Genomic DNA, 22,049 nt, shown 5'->3' on the forward strand with positions numbered 1-22,049 from the left:
AGTTAGGGTGCTCTAGAGGAGTTAGGGTGCTCCAGGGGAGTTAGGGTGCTCTAGGGGAGTTAGGGTGCTCTGAGCACAGTAGGAAGCCATCGCAGGTTCTGAACAACTGAGGACTGTGTTTGACTCCATCACAGTGTTAATCTTTCTGTTCGCTGCACTTTACTGCGGTCTGATTGGCCTGTTGTTCTGTGTAGTCTGTGATCCTCCAGAAAAGGGTTCCAACCCCAGCCTCAGTCTCAGGGTTCTGCAGTAGATTGGCAGTGTTCCTGGTTGGCAGTAATCTGTATGTTTTATAGAACATTCCAGAACTGCCAGTCTGCAGACCTCATCAAGAAGCAAGCCTCATCTGCTTACCCCTACATGAAGGGCATCTATGTTTATGTCCGCTTTGTACCTAAGATGGTTTTAGACAACATCAAAATGAAAGAAACACAAGGCCCTGATATGTGCCCTCCAGACATGAAACAACCAAGTCTGGGTTACTACAGTCTACCCAGTGCACATCCGCATGGGCTGGCTGCGGATACATCACTGGTTTTGAGAGCCTTGTTCTCAGGACCAGCAGTAGGTTTGGGTTGCTCACATTCTTCTTCCTGACTTTCATGTGCTGCTGAGGATCATCTGGGTAGAACTGACCAGCCATATCTTAGGAAGATTTGCTTTAGCGTGGTGCTCAGAAACTGCAGGTGTCCGTGTGTCCCTCCACCTTCCTGAACTCTTTAGAGAAAGTCACTTGTGTTCCTGTCCTCCAGTACCTGGCCCTAGGTGAATAAAGACAGCTGATTGCAAAATGATGTGTGTGTAGAAAAAAAAAAAAAACAACTAGCAAACTGGCTAGAATTCTGGTCACAGTATTTGAAATAACCTCAGTAAACTCTCCCATCTTACTGGGAGCCCACGGCCTCCAGCTGTCGTGGAGTCAAACTGCATGCTTGGGTGTGCCTGTTCCATGAATTGGGAATGCTCACCTCTCCATGGCCTTCAGAGTGTCTCCCAACCCACCCACCAGGAGCTTTCCTGTGGACAGTGCTGATTTCCAGCTTCTTTGGGGAGGAAATGGGAGCAGAAAAGATGGTGAGAGAGAAAGCTGAAGCCTAGAAGAGCTCAGGTGTGAGAGTCCCCTCTCAGCCAGTGTGCGGGGGAATGCAGGGTGAGGCCCCAGGCTCCCAGAGAGGCTAGCCCGCAGTGGGGGGTAACCTTACCTCAGCGTCACCTGGCGGTCCCCAGCATCCCCTCCCACCCTCGCCCCTTCACTGCTGCGAACTGCTTTCCTCACCTCCATCGCAAACCTCTTAAGGGAAGCACAGGCAGGGCCAGCAGGCAAACTGAAAGTAGCAGCTCTCTGAAGCATCCACTTAGAGTCCATCGATTGGCCTGAGACGTTCCCAGAGCCCTTACATCTGAGTTTGTTGTACAACTGAGGAGGAAGGGCAGGTAAGCCAAGGCAGAGAAAGGACAAGGTTTTGTGGCTGTGTTTTATTTCTGGTTTATACCTTAAATCTTTTCATCCAGCCTCTTCCCCAGCGTATGACTGTGGGAAGGAAGATGAGCCTAGCTTGCCCCAGAACCCTCATTCACTGTCCCATGTAGGATGGACTACTTGATTCAGCTCACTCGTCGGATCTGCAGGACGTGATGTACTCCCGTGGCTTCTTTCCCATTATGGTTGTTCTTGTTCTGTGTGCCGTTCAGTACTGGGAGTGGCCTTCTCATGGATTTAGGGGATTAAAGTCTTCTAGTTCCCACATACCTTCCTCTGTGGTTCATGTGTCTCAACTATGGGTATGGAGCTGGTTTCTGCTGTGTTCCCAGTATCCTTTATTCTCATTATGTAAACATGTCTCAAATATAACACCACTTAAAACCCATCAAATGCATAGTGCCAAAAAGTGGGCCCATGCAGTCTTGACTCTGAACTTTCTCTGGTGCTTTCTGAGGAAAAAGGAGGGAACATGGTGCCTGCAGGAAGCAAGCAGGTCTTTCAGTCCAGAGCAAAGTCAGAGATAGGAACAGCGTTCTGTCAGGACCAGCTGTGCAGCTGTACATAACTGTTTAAGAAGGCAAGTGTGGACGTTGTCCTGAGCAAGCAAATGAGAAGGAACTCCTGTGACTCTGGATGTGAGAGTAGAGCCACGGTTGTTTTTCCTTCTTGGCCTGTTCCACCGCGACTCCTTGACAGCGAGCAAAGAGCAGGAGCATTTGTGGTGTTGCAGCCAACCTGTTCATCCGTCATCACAAGCTGATCCAGAGCAACCATGACACCTCAGCACAGAAGTGGAGAAATAAATCTTTGTCCTTGAAGTGCTCTGGGAGCTTGGCTTGGTCCTCTTGAGCTTGTCTTTTTAATTCCTTCATGTCCTCCCTCCCTCTCTTCCTTCCTCCTTTCCTTCTCTTTTGTTTTTGGGTACTGAAAATCAAACCCAGGTCCTCATATGCTGGATAAATGCTCTTCCCCCGAGCTCTATCCAAGCTATACCATGTCCTTTCATTTATTTTTCTTATTGTATGTGGGGATGTGTGTGCTATCTGTGTGTGAGTATATGTGTCTATGTATGTGTACGTGTGTGGTTCTCTATGTGTATGTGTGTACATATGTATGTGTCTTGTGTAGATTTCAGGAGTCACTTCTCTCCCTTCATTCAAGTCCCAGGAATTAAACTTAGGTCATCGAGCTTGGCAGCAAGCACCTTTACCTGCAAAGCCATCTCGAACCATGTCTTTATATTTTAGTGGTGTTCCCCTGTGTCTAGGCACTGCCATTGGTGACTCTTATGGCTGACTGGCTAGGAGAATTCAGAGTGTATGAGGGCAGCTAGTTAGTGCCATCCAGAGGCCTCCTCTGCTGATGTGCTCACACACATCGGCAGGAGAGTAACTGGTTCTGCCAGTTGATTAGGATGGTTTGTAGGTCTGCATGTAAACCCCACATGTCACAAGCTGACCCTGCAAAGAATGGCTGACAGCAGTGGGTTCCTAAGGCCCTGAATAGACTGACCCAGCTCCATTCCACCCCTCCAGTTCTGCAGTCTGATCCTGTTGCCCATCTCTCGCTTAGGATGTTGGCCACCTGGTCTACACAGAGACAGTGCCCACCCACAATCCCACCCACAAAGTGACCATTTTGTTAGGCCCCAGTGCTTGCTGAAGCTTTCCTGTTCATCTGACCCAGAAGAGATGTCTTAGTTTGACAAAAGGTTACATGTCGCTCTGTGAAGCACTGGGAGTTATTACTACATTTCCTTTTCCACTCAAGTTAAATTCTTCTTTGTGGATTGGGGGAGGGTAGACTGAACCAAACCTTGTTACACTAGGTGTGCACTCGGTGCTGATGAACTACCTTTGTTTTCCTACTAAAGATTAAGGTGACAAAAGAAAGTTGTAGGTCTCTGGGTAAATGTTTGCTTATTCAAAGGTGTACGTGTTTGTTTTTTTACATTTATTTATTTTACTATGTATTAGTACTTTACATGCATGTATGTAAGTGGACCACATGCATGCCTGGTGCCCACAAAGGTCAGAAGAAAGCGCCAGGATTCCCTGAATTGAAGTGGCAGGCAGTTGTGATGCTGGTCATGTGGGTGCTGGGAATCAAACCAGAGTCCTCTGCAAAAAGAGCAAATGCTCTTAATGCCAAATCACCAGCCTGAAAATGCTGTTTGTTTTTAGCAAAGGATGACATTGTCAGGGGTGTTCTGTCTCAGCAGAAATTTCATAGATTAGTGCCTTCATGTCAGATCCATAAACCCTTGTCTTAGGCTTCCATTGTCTTCATTTGCTCAAGTCCATCTAGAAATTGCTAGAAGGTCTGTGTATTAGTCTCCGAATTACTACTCCTGTTAACTAGTGGTTTGGCCAAGATCTACTCTTTCCAAAAGGAGCTTAAAATACACCCCACCCCCAACACACCTTTGCCAATTCTAGTTCTGGTTGCCCCAGGCTCCGCTTGCCTCCAGACACTTGCTCTGAGAGCCTCAGAGTAGCCCATCTGCCCTTTCAAACACAGAGGTGATTTTGGCAGAAAAGAGACTTCCCTATCCTTTTGTTGTCTCCCTCCTGTCCTTTCCTTTCCCTTCCTCCCTTCCTCCTCCAGCTCCTCGTCTTCATCTTCTTGGTTAAAGCAAAGACCCCCATGAGGGCTGGAGAGATGGCTCAGAGGTTAAGAGCATTGACTGCTCTTCCAGAGGTCCTGAGTTCAATTCCCAGCAACCACATGGTGGCTCACAACCATCTAATGAGATCTGGTGCCCTCTTCTGGCATGCAAGCATACATGGTAGGGACGTTGTATACATAACAAATACATAAATAAATAACATTAAAAAAAAAAGACCCCCATGAGCTGATGTGTCCTTTCCACAGAAATGTGGAAATGTTTAACTGTAGTTGCAGCTCTGATTTTTGTGGTTTTTTTTCCTTGTTTTGTTTTTATAAACACTGGTAAAATGTGTATTTCTGGAATGAGTTGGACTGGTCCCTAGATTTGAAGTCCAGGGAAAACTGTGTTAGGCATGTGGGCATGTGGTCCCTGGAATGCTTTTCTTTGTCTCAGGAAGGCCGACTGGGCCCATGGCTCCTGGGGTTTCGTGTTTCAGTCTTCATGGTCATCGGAGTCCTTGTCTCTCTTCTGCTGCCTCAGCATGTGAACAGTGACTGTCATAGAGCCTCCTCCTCGGGCTCGTTGCTCACAAGCCCTAAAATAGGAGTGTGGAGTTCACTGTGTGTTGTGCCCGAATCTAAACAAAAAAACCAAGGACAAGCTTTATTGAGCTATTAACATCTATTTATTTATTGACCAGGCATAATAGCACACGCCTTTAATCCCAGCACTTGGGAGGCAGAGGCAGGTGGCTCTCTGTAAGTTAGAGGCCAGCCTAGTCTACAGAGCAAGTTCCAGGGTATCCATAGCTATGTAGAGATCTGTCTCAAAAACAAAAATTATTTATTGTGTGAGTGAGTGTATGTGGGGGGTGGTTTGTTTGTGTCACAGGGTAGTCAGGCGGGGAGGTTGGAAGGCTTGAGGGAGTTGGTTCTCTCCTCCCATGTGTGTCCCAAAGATCAGGCTCTGGTCGTCTGGTTTAGCAGCAAGTGCCATTTCCTGACAGACCATCTCTTTGTTTTGTGAAAGGTGGCACTAACACGTAACTTTGGCTTACAAATTGCTATGTGACCAGGTTGGCCTCAAACTTGTAAAGATCTGCCTGCCTCTGCCTCCCTACTGCTGGGATCATCAAAGGTGTGTGCCGTCATGATGGGCTTCCAAGTAATCTTTTCGATGGAGATTTTATACAATTTTATTATGTTTTCAAAACAACAGGAAGGTAGTTAATCTCCATAATTTGTTCTTATTATCTGAGGTGTATCCATATAAAGGACAACATTTTGCAAGGTACTAAGTGAGCAGGGTGCTGTGATGCACACCTGGTCTACTGCATCTGAGAACCTGTCTCAGCAAAACCTGGAAGACAGTAAAGGAAACAGGCGATTGTGAGGCCGTCCGGGTGGCTACTCTGCTAATTTTACAGCCCAGCATCCTGAGGTCGAGGTTCGTCCTCAGCACCACACATGGATGACAGAGAAATCATGGCATCTGATGATAAGATGACTTAGAAGTCTTCCGGAAGAGGACGAAGATGATTTACAGCTTATCCAGATAGAAGACTAAGGGATATTCAGAAAAAGTGGTCATTTGGGGGTGTCTTTCTGTGCCTGTGTCAGTGTGTTTTGAGGTTCCTTTCCAACATTCAGATCATCCTCTCTCAGCTTCCCAAATGCTTGCTTGCCAACATGCCTGAGCCTCTTTTTTCTTAACTGTTTTGGACTTTACCGAGGAAGGGGGATGTGCTGGAATCATAGGCCAGTCTGAAGTCTAGCTGCAGAATGCTGCGAAAGTCATGTGTAAACGCTAGTCGCAACCATAAGGACATAGCGCTCTTAAACAGCTGACCATGCAGCCAGAGCTACACAGAGAAACCCTGTCTCTAAAAACAAAACAAAACAAGTTGGCTGTGGTGACATGTGCCTACAAACCTAGCCTGGGGAGGTGGTACTGGAGGATCCCTGGGACTTGCTGGCCAATCTAGCCCAGTCATCAAGATCGAGGATTAACAAGAGACAGTTCTTAAAAAGAAGGTAAAGGGCCAGCAAGATGGCTCGTTGGGTAAAGGCACATCCTGACCACCTGTGTTTGATCTCCAAGACCCACATGGGAGAAGCAGAGACACCCAGATAGTTGCCGTCTAACTTCTACACATGTGCCATGATGTTACATCCACCCCACAATACACAAAATATATAAAATGTAAAAGAAAAAAAAGCTTTAAAAGGGACCAGAGAGATGACTGAGTGGTTAAGAGTGCTTACTGTTCTTGCAGAGGACCTGGGTTCAGTTTGCACTTCTGTCACTGTAACAAAAAACATGAAATAATCAATTTATAAAATGTTAGTTTTGCTCACAGTTTCTTTTAATGTATATATGTGTTTGCCTCCATGCATGTCTGCATCACATGTGTGCCTGGTACCCAGAAGGGCATCAGATCTCCTGGAACTGGAGGTACAGTGGTTGTAAGCCACCAAGCCAGTGGTAGGAACCTAATCTGTGTCTTCTGCAAGAATAGCTAGCGTCATGTTTTTTAAGATTGTAATACATGATTGACCGGCCTGTGGGGAGAGAGTATGCCATGGTGAAGTAAAGTGAAGCTTTGCAGTTCCTGCTGCGCAGTGAAATGCCTATATATGCACAATGAAGCACACATGCATACATGTACAGTGAAGTGCACATACATGCACAGTGAAGCTGTTCACTTCATACAGCTGGGGAGTGAAGGAAGGAAAGGGATGGGGGGGTGTCCCACTGTCCTTATCTTTTTCAAAGCTGTACCGTCCTAAAGGGTTTATCACTTCCTGGTAGAAGCATGGGCTTAAGGACTAAGTTTAAAACATGGACCTCTGGGAAATACTCACAGATGCCATAGCAACCAGATTCAAAGTGTTTGGCCCTGGTGTTTTAACCCTTAGTGTGCCATATCTTTGACATCTGTGTGTACTAATCTGTATACCCCCTCCCCTAGCTTTGGCCTTTCCTACCACTGGTGGATTGAGCAGCTGTACCTCAGATCTCTGCTTCCTGCATTCATCCTTTCTGTGTGTGTGTATGGGTGAAGTATATGTGTGTGGAGACCCTGGGGTTACAAACATGTACCACTGTATCTAGCTTTAAAACATATATTTTTTTTCTAGAGGGTTGAATTTATGTTTTCAGAAGACTTTACTGACTGAGCCATCACTTGCACCCCTCTGTCTTCATTTTTGTTAGTTGGTCTGGGTGGGGGTGACAGCCAAGTACCAAAACAAGGGTGGTGTCAAACCTGCATACCTAAACAGGATATGTGTTGAGTTCTCATGACTTTTAGTTTGGATCTTGCTTGCCCTAGATGTGTGGTCCCTTCTCTACTCAAGCTGTCTTCGGTTCTCGTGGACTTAGTTCTGGTTCTAGTTGTCATATTCAGGCCCTAGAGCTGTTGACACGACTTTCTGATCAGTGGTCTTTGTTGCAGATATTTTGGTAGGCGTGGTGTGTCGGCTGATCAGAGGGACAAAGAGTGGAGGTCGGGCACAGCCAGTGCTCAGCGTTGCTTCTTGCACGAGCTGTTTCTTCCCAGAGAGCAGGCAGGGAGGAAACTGCAGCAGGAACAGTGCCTTAGTCTTAACCCAGTTTAGCAGATGGCAGAATACTTTCACTTCGTTCAATGCTAATAATCACTGGGTGTGGTCGTAAGTGTAGCTGCTGTTTGTGGATGAGGACAGAAGCCTCAGAAGTCACATGACTTGCCCTTGCTCTCGCTGCCCGCTTAGAAACAGAGACAGATCCAGCCCAGCTTTTCTGGCTCTAGACCTGTTATTGATTCTTGAAGGAAACAGTTTATAGTGGTACTTACCCACATAGGAATTTTCAAGTCTGAAAGTAGTTGAAGGGGCTGGGGTGAGGCTCACCTGGTAGAGTGCTTGCCTGCCATGCATGAAGCCCTGGGTCCAGACCCCAGAAGCACATAAGCCAGTGTGGTAGCACATCCCTGTCATCCTAGCTCTCAGCAGACAGGGTGGGGCAGGAGCTCAAGATTGATCTTCCTCTACTACATAAGCAAAGGAAGAGGATTCAGTTGAAACAAACAGTATCCAGTTGAAGTCCTATGATTGGTGAGGTCAGGACATCACATTTGGGGAGCTAGCATGAGAGTAACTGTCACTATTGGCCTTCCAGGCTGCTGTCCATGCCTACCTACCATTTTGGGAGGCTGGAAGTCTCTAAGGCAGCTTTCTGCTTCTGTCATGATATCATGTGTTAAATCATGGGTGTTTAGTTTCTTCTGTGCTATATGGATGCTTCTCAAAGAATATTGCATAGTCTCTGACTGGACAGTTATCCAGGCAGTCACCTCCAATTTATTACATGATTTCTAGGCCCCTAGAATTGCTCCAGTGGGTTTGCCTTGCCCTGGAGTGAACCTCCTCTGCCTGGGTGTAGAATCCCAGAATCATCTCCTCGATGCTCATGCCAGTCCTTGACCTGTCAGCGGCGTGGCCAGCCTATGCCCTTCTGTAGGATGTGAGGCCCTTTCTAGTTCCTGCCTCTGTCTGGGCTTTGTGCTCTTCCCCTGCTGGGAGAACACCCAGGTGTGATGATCACGCTGCAATCTTGTCAGCAGGAGGTAGGATCGGCTCAGCAAGACTAGGGTCTAGCCCAGGTCTGAGGAAAGCAGCAGAAAGCTTGATTTATTTGTCAGGACTTTGTTCAGATCCAGTCCAGGACTTCACATGTGCTAGACTCTGTTGCCAAGCTCCCCCACCCAGCCTGAATCGTTGACTCCCAGGAATATAGCTCCAGAAATTAGAACTCCTTAGCTATGAAGTCAGCAGAGTTGAAATGTCAACCTTGGCAATCAGTGGGCTGGCAGATGGCCCTCACATCCCAGAGCTGAAAACTCAAAGCAGACTGTTGAGAAAGTTCGTGAAGCACATGTGAAGTCCTTCCACATGTTACTACGTTAATCACTGGGGCGTGGAGAATGAGCGTTTTTGAAACCCCACCTTCTTGCTTCTTTTTGTTCTTTGGACTAGTGAAATAATGATTTTCAAGTTTTTGTGGTACTAAAATTGCCAAGCCACTGAAGGTAAGACTTCTTGGAGCCCAGGATTCTAGAGGTCCTTGAATTCTGCCGGAATGCCCTTGTCTTGAACCATACTTGGGGAAATTCATGGTTTCTGACATTTCCTTCATGGAGAATATTGCTGCTCTGTTCTCCCCCAAGTGGAAGTAGAGCACAGGCCTGTTCCGATGATTGAAGACTTGATGGCAGCTGCTGCCTGTGAACCAGTGGCCTCCACAGCCGCCCTCTCAGAGAGGGGAAAGCTAACGTGTCTACCTCTCATTGGCCTTGAGTAGTAGGAGTCTTGTACTCTTGTACTGGAGGCAAGGGATACGGCAGGATTCTGCCTACTCTGGGAGCAGTTTGGTTATCCAGTGACCCCTTTTCCTCCGTGTGGCCTTTTCAAGAAAGGGAGAAGAAATAAAATAGGAGACTGCACCTCTTTCTATTTGCCTGTGACTAAAGCTGAGGTCTCCTTCTGCCTGTTGCTGACTTAGAGAAAGTGATGACGCCATAAAAAGCCACGGTTAGAGCTCTTAGGGAGAAAGGGCGTTTAGCTCACAGTCCCAGACTACAGTCACCATTGTTTGTGATTGAAGCCCAAAGCAGCGAGCCACAAATCCACAGTCATGAAGCAGAGAGGAGTTCCTTCATGCTTGCATGCCTGTGCTCAGCTCATTCTCCCCACTCTGAAGTTCACAGCTCAGGATCCCCTGCCTTCCCACCTCAGCTACCATGACCAGGGTACCCCACGCCCCACAGATGTGCCCACAGGCCAGCCTGTCTTACACAGCCTCTCAGTAAGATTTCTCTTCCAAGGGATTCTAGATTGTTCCAAGTTAATACTAACCACCAGGGCTTAGGAGATGTCTCCGTGGATGAAGGCATTTGCCACCAAGTCTGATGACCTGGGACTCACAGGGTAGAAAGTGCAAACTGATACACAGAAAATTTTAAAAATGTAGTTTTTAAGAATAAAAATTAAAGTTGGGTGGTGGTGGTGCTTGCATTTAATCCCAGCACTCAGGAGGCAAAGGCAGACGGATCTCTGAGTTTGAGACCAGCCTGGTCTACAGAGCAAGTTCCAGGAAAACCCTATACAAAGAAACCCTGTCTCAAAGAAAAAAGAGAGAAGGGATGGAGGAAAGAAAGGAAGGAAGGAGGAATAAAAGTTAAAGGGGCTGGAGAAGAGGACCTGGATTCAACTTCCAGCACCTTCATGGCAGCTCACAACCATGTATTAGTCCCAGGGATACTGCGCCCTCTTCTGTCCTCCGAGAGCACTGCATGCGCATGGTGCACAGACATACACAGTTACACCCATAAAAATCAGAAACCTCACCATCACAACTAGCAAGAAAGGCTGGCTGTGGAAGGTCTGCTAATGTGTGATCGTTACCACGTGCCTCTCCTGAGTGCAGTCACCATCTGTAGAGAGACCCAGGCCCACATGTGCACAGACAGACACAGGGTGGGTGGGTCTGTGGGGAATGAGGAATTGGGCTTGCTCACTAAGAACTGTCCATGACGAGAAGCTTTTCCAGAAATGCCTGTCCTGTCCTAGAAGGCTCACTTGCCCAAAATGCTTAAGTAAATCTGGTACTGGTTCCAGAAGTTGCTTCAGCTCAGGAACACAGCCTTGTCGTCACCTTGAGCACAGTGCCGAGTCCTCCTTTAAATGCTCAGACGGTATATTCTTGGGAAAATGGAAATCATAACTCTGTTATTTTCTTAATTCACAAATGTGCTCATTTAAGGCAGCAAGCTTGTCAGGGAGGAAGAAAACAGGTGCTAGCGGGAAGGCCCAGAGAAGCAACTGCTTCCAGCCAGCTGGGGTGGAGCCCAGTCTGGGACTGAAGCTGTGAGGAATGCCACAGCCCTTGGCCAGTACATCCTTGTGTCTGAGGTTTCTCTTCCTACTCAGTCCAAGCTGCACTCTCGCCTTTGCTCGTAGTGTCCCCAGATTCCCAAGGTGGAGAAGGGATTGAAAACTGCCCTCTGCCCCAGAACGGTGTGTTTTTAACCGCTCTTGTGTTTGCATGAATCTTAGGGGGCTTCTCTTCTCAGAGACTGCCTTCTTGGGGTTCTGGGAATATGGAAGTTGGGATGAATGATGTTCTGGACCCTCTTGGCAAAGCCTTCCAGGCAGCAAGGAAGAGGGAAGCAAAGTCCACATGAGCACATCCCACCTGGCTGCACGCTTAGAGTGTTTTTCTCAGCTACCCAAGGCCAGGACCTTAAAACCCATTTTCTTCTGCTTTGTCCTACTTCCCTGGGTCTCCTTAGCACGGAAGCTAGGCTGATCCGGGTTCCCCAGGGTTACTTGATCCTGTATGAAGAAAGCCCAGGGCTTTGCCTGTATCGTCTTACATCTCCGTCACCAAGCCACCTTCTGTAGTGTGCTTTAACAGAGCTGGCTGGGCGCACACAGGGGTTGCCCAACCTTAAACCCCAGGGCCTCAGAAGTGGTTGTTTGCTGTCTCAGTTCCGATCTCTCCCACACGAACCTGGGACATGCTTAGCTAGAAGTCTTCACAGGCCGAAAGGAGGAGCCATTGCTCTCTCCTCCTCCTGCTGGGAAGAAGTGGCTATTGAGATGTCCAGACCTGTTGTCAGGGGGTAAAATTCAGAATGGAGAGAAACACAGCCTTAGGTAGACAGCCCAAGGACTGACAGGAACCAACATGCTGGTCAGGTTTAGGTGAAGGAAGAAGGGGAGGCTGGAGAGGGCCTGGATGGGATCCACCCTCTGTGGTTACTGGTGGGTAACTCCCCCTCAGCCAGTGCTGGCATCATTGTATGAAATTGGAACAGCAGTCCTCAGAGGTTAGGATGTAGTCATTTCTGGTCATATCTCATATCCAGCCCTAGCCTTGTCCAGCACAAGAATTCTCCCAGCTCTGCACCCCGGTCTAAGCCCTAAGGCTGCTCCATGGACAGCACGCCCTGGTCTTCAGACTATAGTTGTCCAGGTCTGAAAGCCCTGGAGTCTGAGGCATCCATAAGCCCTTCTTCTGTGCCCCTGGACCTCTTGCTGCTATGGTCAAGCCTGCCTTTCCACGTAGCCCATAGTCAGGTCTACATCTAACTAGTACATCTAATTGGCATAGCATTGGCATGTCACCACCCTACCCCCACTGTGAGCCATCTGACAGGTTCTTTTCTCTGTTTTTTTGAAGAAGTTGAGAAACTAAGTCAGAGAAGCAGAAAGAATTCTCTTTAACAGAATTAAGTTGTAACCATGGCTGCCATTTTCTAGTTTTTTCTAACTTTTCTGGGCTTTCTAACTTTACTGGCATGCTGTTTGCCGGGCAGTGGTGGCACACACCTTTAATCCCAGCACTTGGGAGGCAGGGGCAGGTGGATCTCTGTGAGTTTGAAGCCAACCTGGTCTACAGAGTGAGTTCTAGGATTGGCTCCAAAGCTACACAGAAGAAACCCTGTCTCGAAGAACTAACTGAATGAATGAATGAATGAATGAATGAATGAATGAATGGGACGTTGCCTGCCCCAGGTGTCTGTGTTCCTGTACACAGGAGCACACATGGGAGGACAGCCTCCAACGTTGGCCTCGCCTTTCACCCAGTGACAAGATGCCTTACTGTCTGCTGCTATGCATCAGGCGCCCAGGGATTCTCCTGGTTGGTATCTCCCTTCGCCATAAGAGCACTGGGGGTACTGACACGTGCTCCTGTGCCTGCCTTTATTGGGTGCTGAGGATTTGAACTCAGGTCCTTATACATATGTGACAAATACCCTCCTTGGGTAATATACTAGACTAGCTAGCATGTTAAAATATCTGAATTCGTAGCTGGGCATGTGGTTATATGCCCTTGATCCCAGCACTTGAAAGGTTGAATCATCCTGAGTTTGTGTCTAGTGTAGGCTACATAATGAGACCACATCTGGGAAAAAAAATCTGGGCCTATTCCTGTCGTGTATATAAGCACTCAGTGAATATTAGTTTTTCTTGCGAGTGTGGGAAAGTGCCATTAGCTCAGTGGGCTCAGAAGCTATGTCCACTGCGCCATTTCACCTCTCTCCATCTTGCACTGGGGGCAGCTGTTGTTGGTATGTGAAGAGCACGCACCATCCCATGCCCAGCTGTGTCTGTGCTTGCCAGACGTGTTTCTAGAAGCGAGCGTTGTGCATTACCTCTGGGGTGGCAGTGACTTTAGATAATCAACTATGGCTGGAGCCTAGAACCAGCCAGCCTGAGAGCATCGAGCCAGTGTTGACGGCAGTGGCATTTATATGAGCTGTGGATATGTGCTGCCTGCCATGCCGATACGGATTTGGTTCACTCGTTTGCATGTTTTGAGACAGGGTCTTTCTATAGAACCCTGGCTGTCCTGGAGCTCACTCTGTAGACCAAGCTGCCTTGGAACTCACAGAGATCCTCCTGTCTCTACCTCCTGAGTGCTGGGATTAAAGGTGTGCGCCACCATGCCCAGCCTAACTCTTTTAAAATAGAGAGAGTGTGTGTGTGTGTGTGTGTGTGTGTGTGTGTGTGTGTGTGTGAAGTGTACTAGACTAGATGCAGATGCCCTGAGAAACTAGAAGGGGGAATATTGGATCCCCTGGAACTGGAGTTACAGGCTATTTTGAGGCACCTGAAGTGGGTTCTGAGAGCTGAGCCCAGGTCCTCTACATAAGCAAACACTCTGAACTACAAAGCCACCCCTCCAGCTCCGCTGATTTGCATCTTAGTGCTCTAGGAGGTGGGCAGAGTCTCCGTCTCCAAAAGTCAGTCACACCGTGCTTCGTGGCAGAGTAGCTGTTAGGACTCAGTTCTGGGACACAGGTCCCTTGACGCAGGAGCTTTTCCCAGTTTTCAACCTGTCCCTAGTGCTGGGTCCTGGCTGTTAAAACTGGAGGTTTCAAGCTGCGCTGTGGAGCCCTCTCATGTCCCACCTCTGGTCACTTAGAACCACCCTTCTCATCCACCCAGTGGCTTACCGAATGAGTCTGTGCCTGGGACTTAAAGAATGGGGAATTGTGTGAGCCCTGGAAGAAGCAGACAGCACCCGGGCGCTGCTGTGGGGGTGTGGTCACAGCAGACCGACAGTGAACAGGCTCAGCCGCTGTTAGGGTTCTGGTGGACAGCGTTTGCTTCCCAGTGTTTACTTGTGCTGTGTTCTGTCCTACAGATAAAACTGCTGGAGGGGGGTCGGCGCTAGCCCATCACTCTCAGGCCAGGCTTCTGCTTCCAGGCCCTGAAAGCCAGTTTTGCTGTGGTACAGCCTTGCACAGTGGAGCCAGGGGCCAGGGCCAGCTTCCTTCCCTCTGGGCACCCCCAGTGGTTCCCTGGAATGGATTCTTCAGCTGAGTGGGTTGAGGAGGGAACCTGTGCTGGTTAGTTGATCTTGAAATTTGTCTAAGTCTAGAGCTCCCCCTGCTGTCAGAAAATGGAAGGGTTCTCTGAACTTTAAAATGAAGTTTTCTTTCTTGTTATTATTACTTCCCTCCCACAACCCCTCAGACAGGGGTTTCTCTGTGTAGCCCTGGCTGTCTTGGAACTCGCTATGTAGACCAGGCCAGCCTAGAACTCACAGAGATCCGCCTGCCTCTGCTTCCCAAGTGATGGGATTACGTGCATTGCCACCGCCTGGCTATTACTATTTTGTAAACTGTCTTTAAACCAAATGCTGCTGGAGCTCTGAAGCATGCCTGGGAGGCCCAGCCCCAGGGAGTGAGGGCGGAAGCACAGAGGCCAGGCAGGATAGGTCCTATCTGTGCTATTGCTACTTTTAGCAGCTCCTACCCTAACCCCCCCACCACAGCCAGCAGCCTGGAAGGTTATCTTTGCACACAGTCTCACAGCTGTTTGCAGCTTGGGCAGCAGAAGTGAAACTGACCACAGTTTCACCTACTACCAGTGTTCCTTAGTGAAGTGAGCCACATGCTTCCCTGTCCTCCCCGGTCTCTTAAATTGTCGTGTGTCACCTTATAGACTTGGAGTGCATGGTGCATTTGCAGAGGGCCTACAGCTGAACTTTCCATTGAAGACAAAAGCTGAGGTCTGCAAAATAGGACCCAGCCTTCTATCAGCAGCAGTGTGTGTGTCCCTTCACCAGGGCCTGCCAACAATGACTGAAATTTTTTTAGTTTCAAAGATGAAGCTGAGTTCATTTTAATAGTACCATTGATAGCAGCTGAAAAGAAGCGGCACTGAGAAGACATGGGCCTTGTTGGTTTTGACTCTCCCAGCTGGCCACTACCGTTCCTAATGAGACTAAAAAGCAAGGTGGATTCGCTCACATCTCTGCCTGAACCAGGTGATCTTAGAGGCTTAACTGATGAGACCGAGAGCTGTGTAGGGCTGACCGAAGCGAAGCCAGGAGGGATTGCTGCCACCAGGGTCTTAAAGTGACTAGCCATAAAGACACACGTTTCCTCAGGTGTCAGGGCGGCATTTCCGTTTAGGGTGCCATTTCTGCTGCAGTTGTAGTGTTGTGTGTGGTGTTTCACCACACGTCGTATTCTGCTTGTTTGGGGTTTTGGTGGTAGTGCTGAGGACTGAGCCCAGGGCCTTGCCTGTGCCAAGTAGGCATTCTAGCACTGAACCAGCCTCAGCCTCTAAAAGTAATCCTTCTCCGGTTCTTTTCTCAACAGCTTTGAAAAGTCCAGCTGCATTTCATGAGCAGAGAAGGAGTCTGGAACGGGCCAGGGTAAGGCTCCCTCCCTCCCCAAAGACCTCCAGAGTACACTGCCGTCACCACCCACCAGCTGCATCTAGCACAGCTTTGGGGGCAGCCCTCACCTTATAGCTCTGAGTGCTAGAAATCTCAGGCCTTTCCTGTTTCATCCTCCCCAGCCACCTGCCCAGGTAGACTTTAGTGCCTTGTGAAGGTCATCGGAGCTCCCCTAACCTGGCCTTGAAGACCGCTCATGTCCCTCCATTAAGTCCACTGAGCCTCATGTAGATGATCTGCCCACAGCCGTTTGAGCCTCCATCTCCATCTGCCCAAAGCAGGCAACATCCACGTATACCCTTTTACAGCAGCCGTGGGGCACACTCCCTGTGGTAGCTCCTTGGCTGCCTCCTTCTTCCCTTTCAGTTCCCTCTGGCTCCTGTGAAATGTCCTGTGCCTGGTGTGGGTGGAGATGGGGAAGTGACCAGCTCATGTTTCCCTCCTGCTCCCCCTGGAGGGCTGCCAGCCTTGACTTGCTGGACCTCACACCATTCGTAGAAACTAATATACTTGCTCCTGAGACTCTTCTTTTCTCTTTAGAAAATCATGATCAACTGTTAGCAAGTAGGAAGAATGAGGTCATGGGTACTAAGAAGCAGTAACAAACTGTACTTACTTCCATTTGATGGGAGCCAGAGAAGGCCCAGCAAGAAGAAAGGGCAGATAGGCTCAGAGAACAGTGGGACCTGGTTAGACAGCACTGTCCTACAGAATGCCGCTGTGTGTGAGGTTGTGTGTATGTCTTCTTTGTCCACACAGGAGCCCTCAGGAGTTAGATGCTACCGTTTAGGTGCAGCAGAAGCTAACTGATCTGTCCAGCTAGAAAGTGATAAAGCTGGAACTCAAACCTGGGTCTGTGGAGCCCAGACTTTTATTATGTTTCGTGTGTGTGTATGTGTGTGCACGTGTGTGGAGGTCAGAAAGCAGTTTGCAGGAGCTGGCTCTCTCCTTTCTCTGTGTAGGTGGTCCTGGGATCAAACTGAAGTTATATATATATATAATTTTATTACTAACACATGGTAAATATATTCACATAACAGGTGCGTGTGTTGCACATCTGTTCCCAAATGACTTCAAAATTACAATAAGAGGTTTAATATTTAAGCCCACACTAAACTGTCTTAATTAAAATATGAAAAATGAGGACATTGGCACTGTCACAGCATAACTTGCTTTACTCAGTTATACCAATTCAGAGCTTTGAAAAACCACTTTTGCATCTGAGTAAGAGGCAGCACTGTCTGTCAGCTTGTGTTCCCAAGGGATGCCTTATGGGATGCTGGTCACAGCACTGCTCCCTATGTCTGTAACCCCCAAGCCAACAGCATCTCATGGAGGCCCATTCCTGGTTGCTGCAGCAGCCTCAGGTTTCAGAGGAGCTCTCAGACATGGCCCACTGTTGTGAATGGTTCTTTCCCCGTCAGCTGCTTGTGTTCTCCAGCCCCAGGAATGCCTTCAGTGACATCAGCCACAAAGCCCTTTCTTTACCTTCTGCACCAAAAGCAGACTGGTTTTCTGGTTGTCCCTCCTTAGTAACTTCTAGGTAGCCAGGCCCTAGCCAGTGGGCATCCTTCATAGATTAACCGTTTGTTACTAAGGCTATTATGACTCAGTACCCAAGAGACAAGAGATGTATTTGAACAGATGTGACTTCTCTGGTGGGTGCTCCCGGCGCTGCCTGAGTTCCTCCAGACTTTCCAGTGCTATATTCCCCCTGGCCACTGCTAGGGCCGCCGTCTGTGAGAGCTGTGCAGCACCCGGTTCTGCTTGCTGCAGATGGGCTGATGCGCCCAGAGCCCACGCAGCCAGTAGCATGAGGACCAGACGGACCTCTACAGTGACCTCTTTTCTAACGCTAACCTAGCCTGCCCTCCTGTCCTCTCTCGTGACTTGGAATCTGAATGATGTTGCAGAGGTAACCTGTGTGGGCTCTGCAGTCACACGCGGTATCATTAGCCTCAAGCAGCAGGGGCTCAGTGGTTGTTGAGGGAATGGTTTAGTTCTGCAGTGCCTAATAAATGCAGAAATGAGGACATGGGACTTTAAGGAACTAGAGCTCTGACACCATTATCAGAATTAGTATTGCATTTCCAGTCATTCAGACTGAATTGAAAATGCTCTTGAGATCACGCAATGCAAGGTTTTTGAAACAGGACATTAAATTACATCCAGAATGATTATACAGCTCTGCATAATCAAACTACATGAAAGAATAACGGGCAAAACATGAACAGTTCTGTTGAAGCTGGTTACTGTTTCTTGTTTTTTTTTTCTTTCTGTTTCTTGTTTTTTATTTTTTGTTTGTTTTTGTTTTTCGAGGCAGGGTTTTCTGTAGCTTTGGTTCCTGTCCTGGAACTAGTTCTTATAGACCAGGCTGGCCTCGAACTCACAGAGATCCGCCTGCCTCTGCCTCCCGAGTGCTGGGATTAAAGGTGTGCGCCACCACCTCCCAGCTTGTTTTCTAATTTTAATTACTTGTGTAGTATAAGTAATAAGTTTTAGCCAGTGGTGGTGGCACATGCCTTTAATCCCAGCACTCAGGAGGCAGAGGCAGGCAGATTTCTGTGAGTTTGAGGCCAGCCTGGTCTACAGAGCACGTTCTAGGATAGCCAGGGCTACACAGAGAAACCCTGTCTGGAAAAATGAGAGAACAGTTTTAACCACATAGAGGCTTGAGAAGGGACTGCACAGATGCACCTGGAGGCCGTGTATAGACTCGCACCTCCCCTTGTGGACCTCAGGACCCTGAGTCACATCGCTGCTAAAGTGAATAGCAGCAGCCACTACAGCAAAAGCATGTTTTGTGGTCCTGTTCATGCATAAGTTTATTGTTTTCCCATAGACCGAGGACTATCTGAAACGGAAGATCCGTTCCCGGCCGGAGAGATCAGAACTGGTCAGAATGCACATTCTGGAAGGTGTGTGAGGTTGGAGGTTCTTCCCCACCTGACCCCATTTTCATTCCGCTCTTGTGCCTTCCCGCTTTCTGCTGTTGGCTTCACACTCAGACACAGTTACATGGCTGCCACTGGTTTTGGGAGTGTGAGAAGCATGGACTCATTCACCCAGGTTGACCTGAGCCCTCTCTTGGGTCCACCATCCACTGGTGGGACAGAGCCCATCTCGCTTCTAAAAGGTGCCCTTCGTTTTTGATTCATTTGCTCGCTCACACCCTCACTGGCTTTTACCTGAGCTCCTGTGATGGCAGGCACACACATCTAGATACACAGCAGCCGGCCCAGCCACACCTACTTTCTGTAATTTTAGCAAAGGAAAGGCTTGGGTTCTAGAGAGTGGCGCACACATGCCCACTCGTTGTTTGCTAAGTTTGGTGTCAGTGGGAGCCTGGAAAAGACCTTCTCAAGGCAGAACCCCACATTTTGCAACTGAAGTCACCGAGAGCCCAAACAAAGAACAGTTTGCCTCGGTGGCCCAGGCCGAAGTGGAGCAGGAGCTGTCCCTTATCTGGCCTGGCCCTCGTCCTGTGACACTGGAGACCAGCTTACCCTCCTCTGCCTGGACATGCATTTCACTCTGCTGTGTCTGCTCCCACTGCCCTGGAGGTCCCGGGGCAAGACCAGGACCGTCCTTCCATCTTTCTGAGCCCCCTTCTCTCCACGGTAGAGACCTCGGCTGAGCCTTCTCTCCAGGCGAAGCAGCTGAAGCTGAAGAGAGCCAGGCTGGCTGACGACCTCAATGAAAAGATCGCACAGAGGCCTGGCCCCATGGAGCTGGTGGAGAAGAACATCTTGCCTGTGGAGTCCAGCTTGAAGGAAGCCATTATTGGTGAGGAGGCATTCAGGGGAGGCCTTTGGGAGGAAGTGGAACCCAGGTCCATGTTTATCTCAGACAGCAGTGGAGGGGCTGTTGAGAGCCTGGTTAGTGTTCACACACACACTCATGCCCATTGCACGCACATGTCCACTGTCTCTTTAGGCCACTCCCTCCCACAGACCTGGGTGTCTGTCCTCAGCCTGCCCTTTCAGAAGAGTATCTGTTGAGCTCCAGCGTCCCCAGCCACCACCTCCCAGTGGGCAGGGCTGTGTGTAGGACATGGTCTCCGTTCTCTCAGCGTGGGATGGGCCCAGATCAGTGTGAGCTATAGTCTCCCTTGTCTGGGTCATCATCGTCACGTCCTTGGCTCCACCTGGCTGCTGTCTCTGAATTGGTCCCTTGCTGGGAGTAAGAATGTTTGTAGGATTGGCATGAAGTGCAGGGACAGGTGAGGGATAGAAGGGCAAGCCCTACCTTCCTAGCCCATCAGCACAGTCCACTGGTGAGGGAGAAACTTAGGTGTTCCTCCTCAGTCCCTTGGGTGTAGAAAGCCTCAGGTTACGGCTGGAGAGGAAGAGGTTGTGGGCTTCTTCCTCTTTTTCATCTGGGTCCCCAGCTCTTCCCCTGGCTGTAGAGGCAGTGGTTGTGACATGCCTCTTGACACATCCTCCTAGCCTTCGTTTCCGCCCCTTCACTGCTACTGCGATTCCCACACTGGGGCTCTTGTCCCTGCTTCTGCCCTGTGTCAGTAAGCTCTGTCAGGATATGGCTCAGGGCCAATCAGGGACAAGATGTCAGCAGACTGTCCTGGCACCTTTGCTGCCCAGGCACCAGGTCTTCAGTTCACAGGCCTCTGAGCTGGGGTATCAGTGAGGTGGGTGTCCCTTTCCAGGGAGCCTCCCTCTGTAGCCTCAGAACCTTAGACTGTCGTGGCCTTTTTGGCGCCCTAAGGAGGAGTTGTGCTCACTTTTCACTGTGACCTCTGAGCAGCAGGTCCATGCCTTTCAGTGAATGGACCGTGAGCATTGGATAGAACAAAATAACAAGGCCAAAAATCCGGGCTTTCCCGCAGCCGTTAGTAACCTAGGCAGCTTCTGGCAAGCCTGTATTGGAACGCTGACTGCATCTGAGCTCTGTACCAAGGCAGGCCGGTCACTGGGTTCTCTTTACTGTGCCTCTCGGACCCAGCTGGGTCCCTGTACCTGGCTGTAGGAGTCTCACACGGCGCTGCGTTGTGTTTCAGTGGGCCAGGTGAATTACCCGAAGGTCGCAGACAGCTCCTCCTTTGACGAGGACAGCAGTGACGCCTTATCCCCTGAGCAGCCTGCCAGCCATGAGTCCCAGGGCTCAGTGCCATCACCCCTGGAGCCCCGAGTCAACGAGCCACTGCCCAGTGCCACCTCCACATCACCCACTCAGGTGAGTTCACCTTTGCTGAGGCTGCCCAGAGCCAGGCCTCTGTCCTGGGCAAGATGGGCAGTTCCTACTATGCCTGAGGGTTAGGTGTGTGGGGTTCAGCAGTGGACCCTAAGTCTAGCAGCCTGAGCATAGAGGCTGGACTGGAGTCTTGTGGCTGGGGTCTCGGCCTCCCCGGCCCACCCACTCTGCTGCCTGCTGGTCCACGTGCGCCCAGTTCAGTGATGTGCGGCCACCTCTGACCGCCCTCTCTCGTTCTCTTCCTACCAGCCTGGCTTTGTACCTTGTATCATCCCCCTGGTTGCCACAAGGATGGAAGGGCAGGTTAAGTACACTCCATTTGGGGGTGCCAGGGTCCTCACTTCTCACCTCCCTCTCAGGTTCTTTCTCAGCTCCCAGTGGGTCCGGATCCTGGAGAGACGCTTTTCCTGACAGAGCAGCCTCCTCTGCCTCCCCCACCTCTGCTGCCCCCCAGCCTCACCAATGGAGCCACCGTCCCTACCGCCAAGCCTGCCCCCACACTCATTAAGGTACTTCTGCCAGTAGTGGTCCTCCCTTCCCTGTGTTTTGAAGTCCTGCTGTGATGTCATTCTAGTTGTGAGAACTGCAAGGGGTGTGTGTGTGTGTGCACATCTTCCAGGGCCAAGGACCCAGCCTATGGTGATGTGGGAGTTTCTTCTGATCTCTGTGCTGCCATGGTAACACCGACTTACTGTTGTAGCCCACTGACACCATCTTAGCCTGGACATAGAGTAAAGAGGCTTGGGCCAGGGTAAAGGCGCTTGCCTCCCATCCTGAGTGTGATCCCGGCCCACTCACACGGCGGGAGGAAAGTACAGACTCGCACAGGCTCTCTTCTGGTCTTCACATGCACACCGTGATGTTTGTGCACACAGTTAACATTTGATTTTTTTTTTTTTTTCGTTTTTGGTTTTTTGAGACAGGGTTTCTCTGTGTAGCCCTGGCTGTCCTAGAACTTGCTCTGTAGACCAGGCTGGCCTCAAACTCACAGATTTACCTGCC

The 22,049-nt window shown here is 49.4% G+C and overlaps 1 protein-coding gene across 1 annotated transcript in view; it reads left to right on the plus strand.

The window, feature by feature from the left end:
* Mrtfa (myocardin related transcription factor A) overlaps nt 1-22,049 on the plus strand; it is a 97,114-nt gene that overhangs the window by 66,836 nt on the left and 8,229 nt on the right. The window contains exons 3-7 of the mRNA XM_005354164.3: nt 15,757-15,812; nt 18,679-18,754; nt 19,461-19,622; nt 20,854-21,029; nt 21,407-21,556. Of these exons, the coding sequence (XP_005354221.1) occupies nt 15,757-15,812; nt 18,679-18,754; nt 19,461-19,622; nt 20,854-21,029; nt 21,407-21,556 (620 nt within the window). The remainder of the gene's footprint in view (nt 1-15,756; nt 15,813-18,678; nt 18,755-19,460; nt 19,623-20,853; nt 21,030-21,406; nt 21,557-22,049) is intronic.

This window comes from Microtus ochrogaster, chromosome 15, assembly GCF_000317375.1.
Source record: "Microtus ochrogaster isolate Prairie Vole_2 chromosome 15, MicOch1.0, whole genome shotgun sequence".
NCBI classification, from domain to species: Eukaryota; Metazoa; Chordata; class Mammalia; order Rodentia; family Cricetidae; genus Microtus; species Microtus ochrogaster.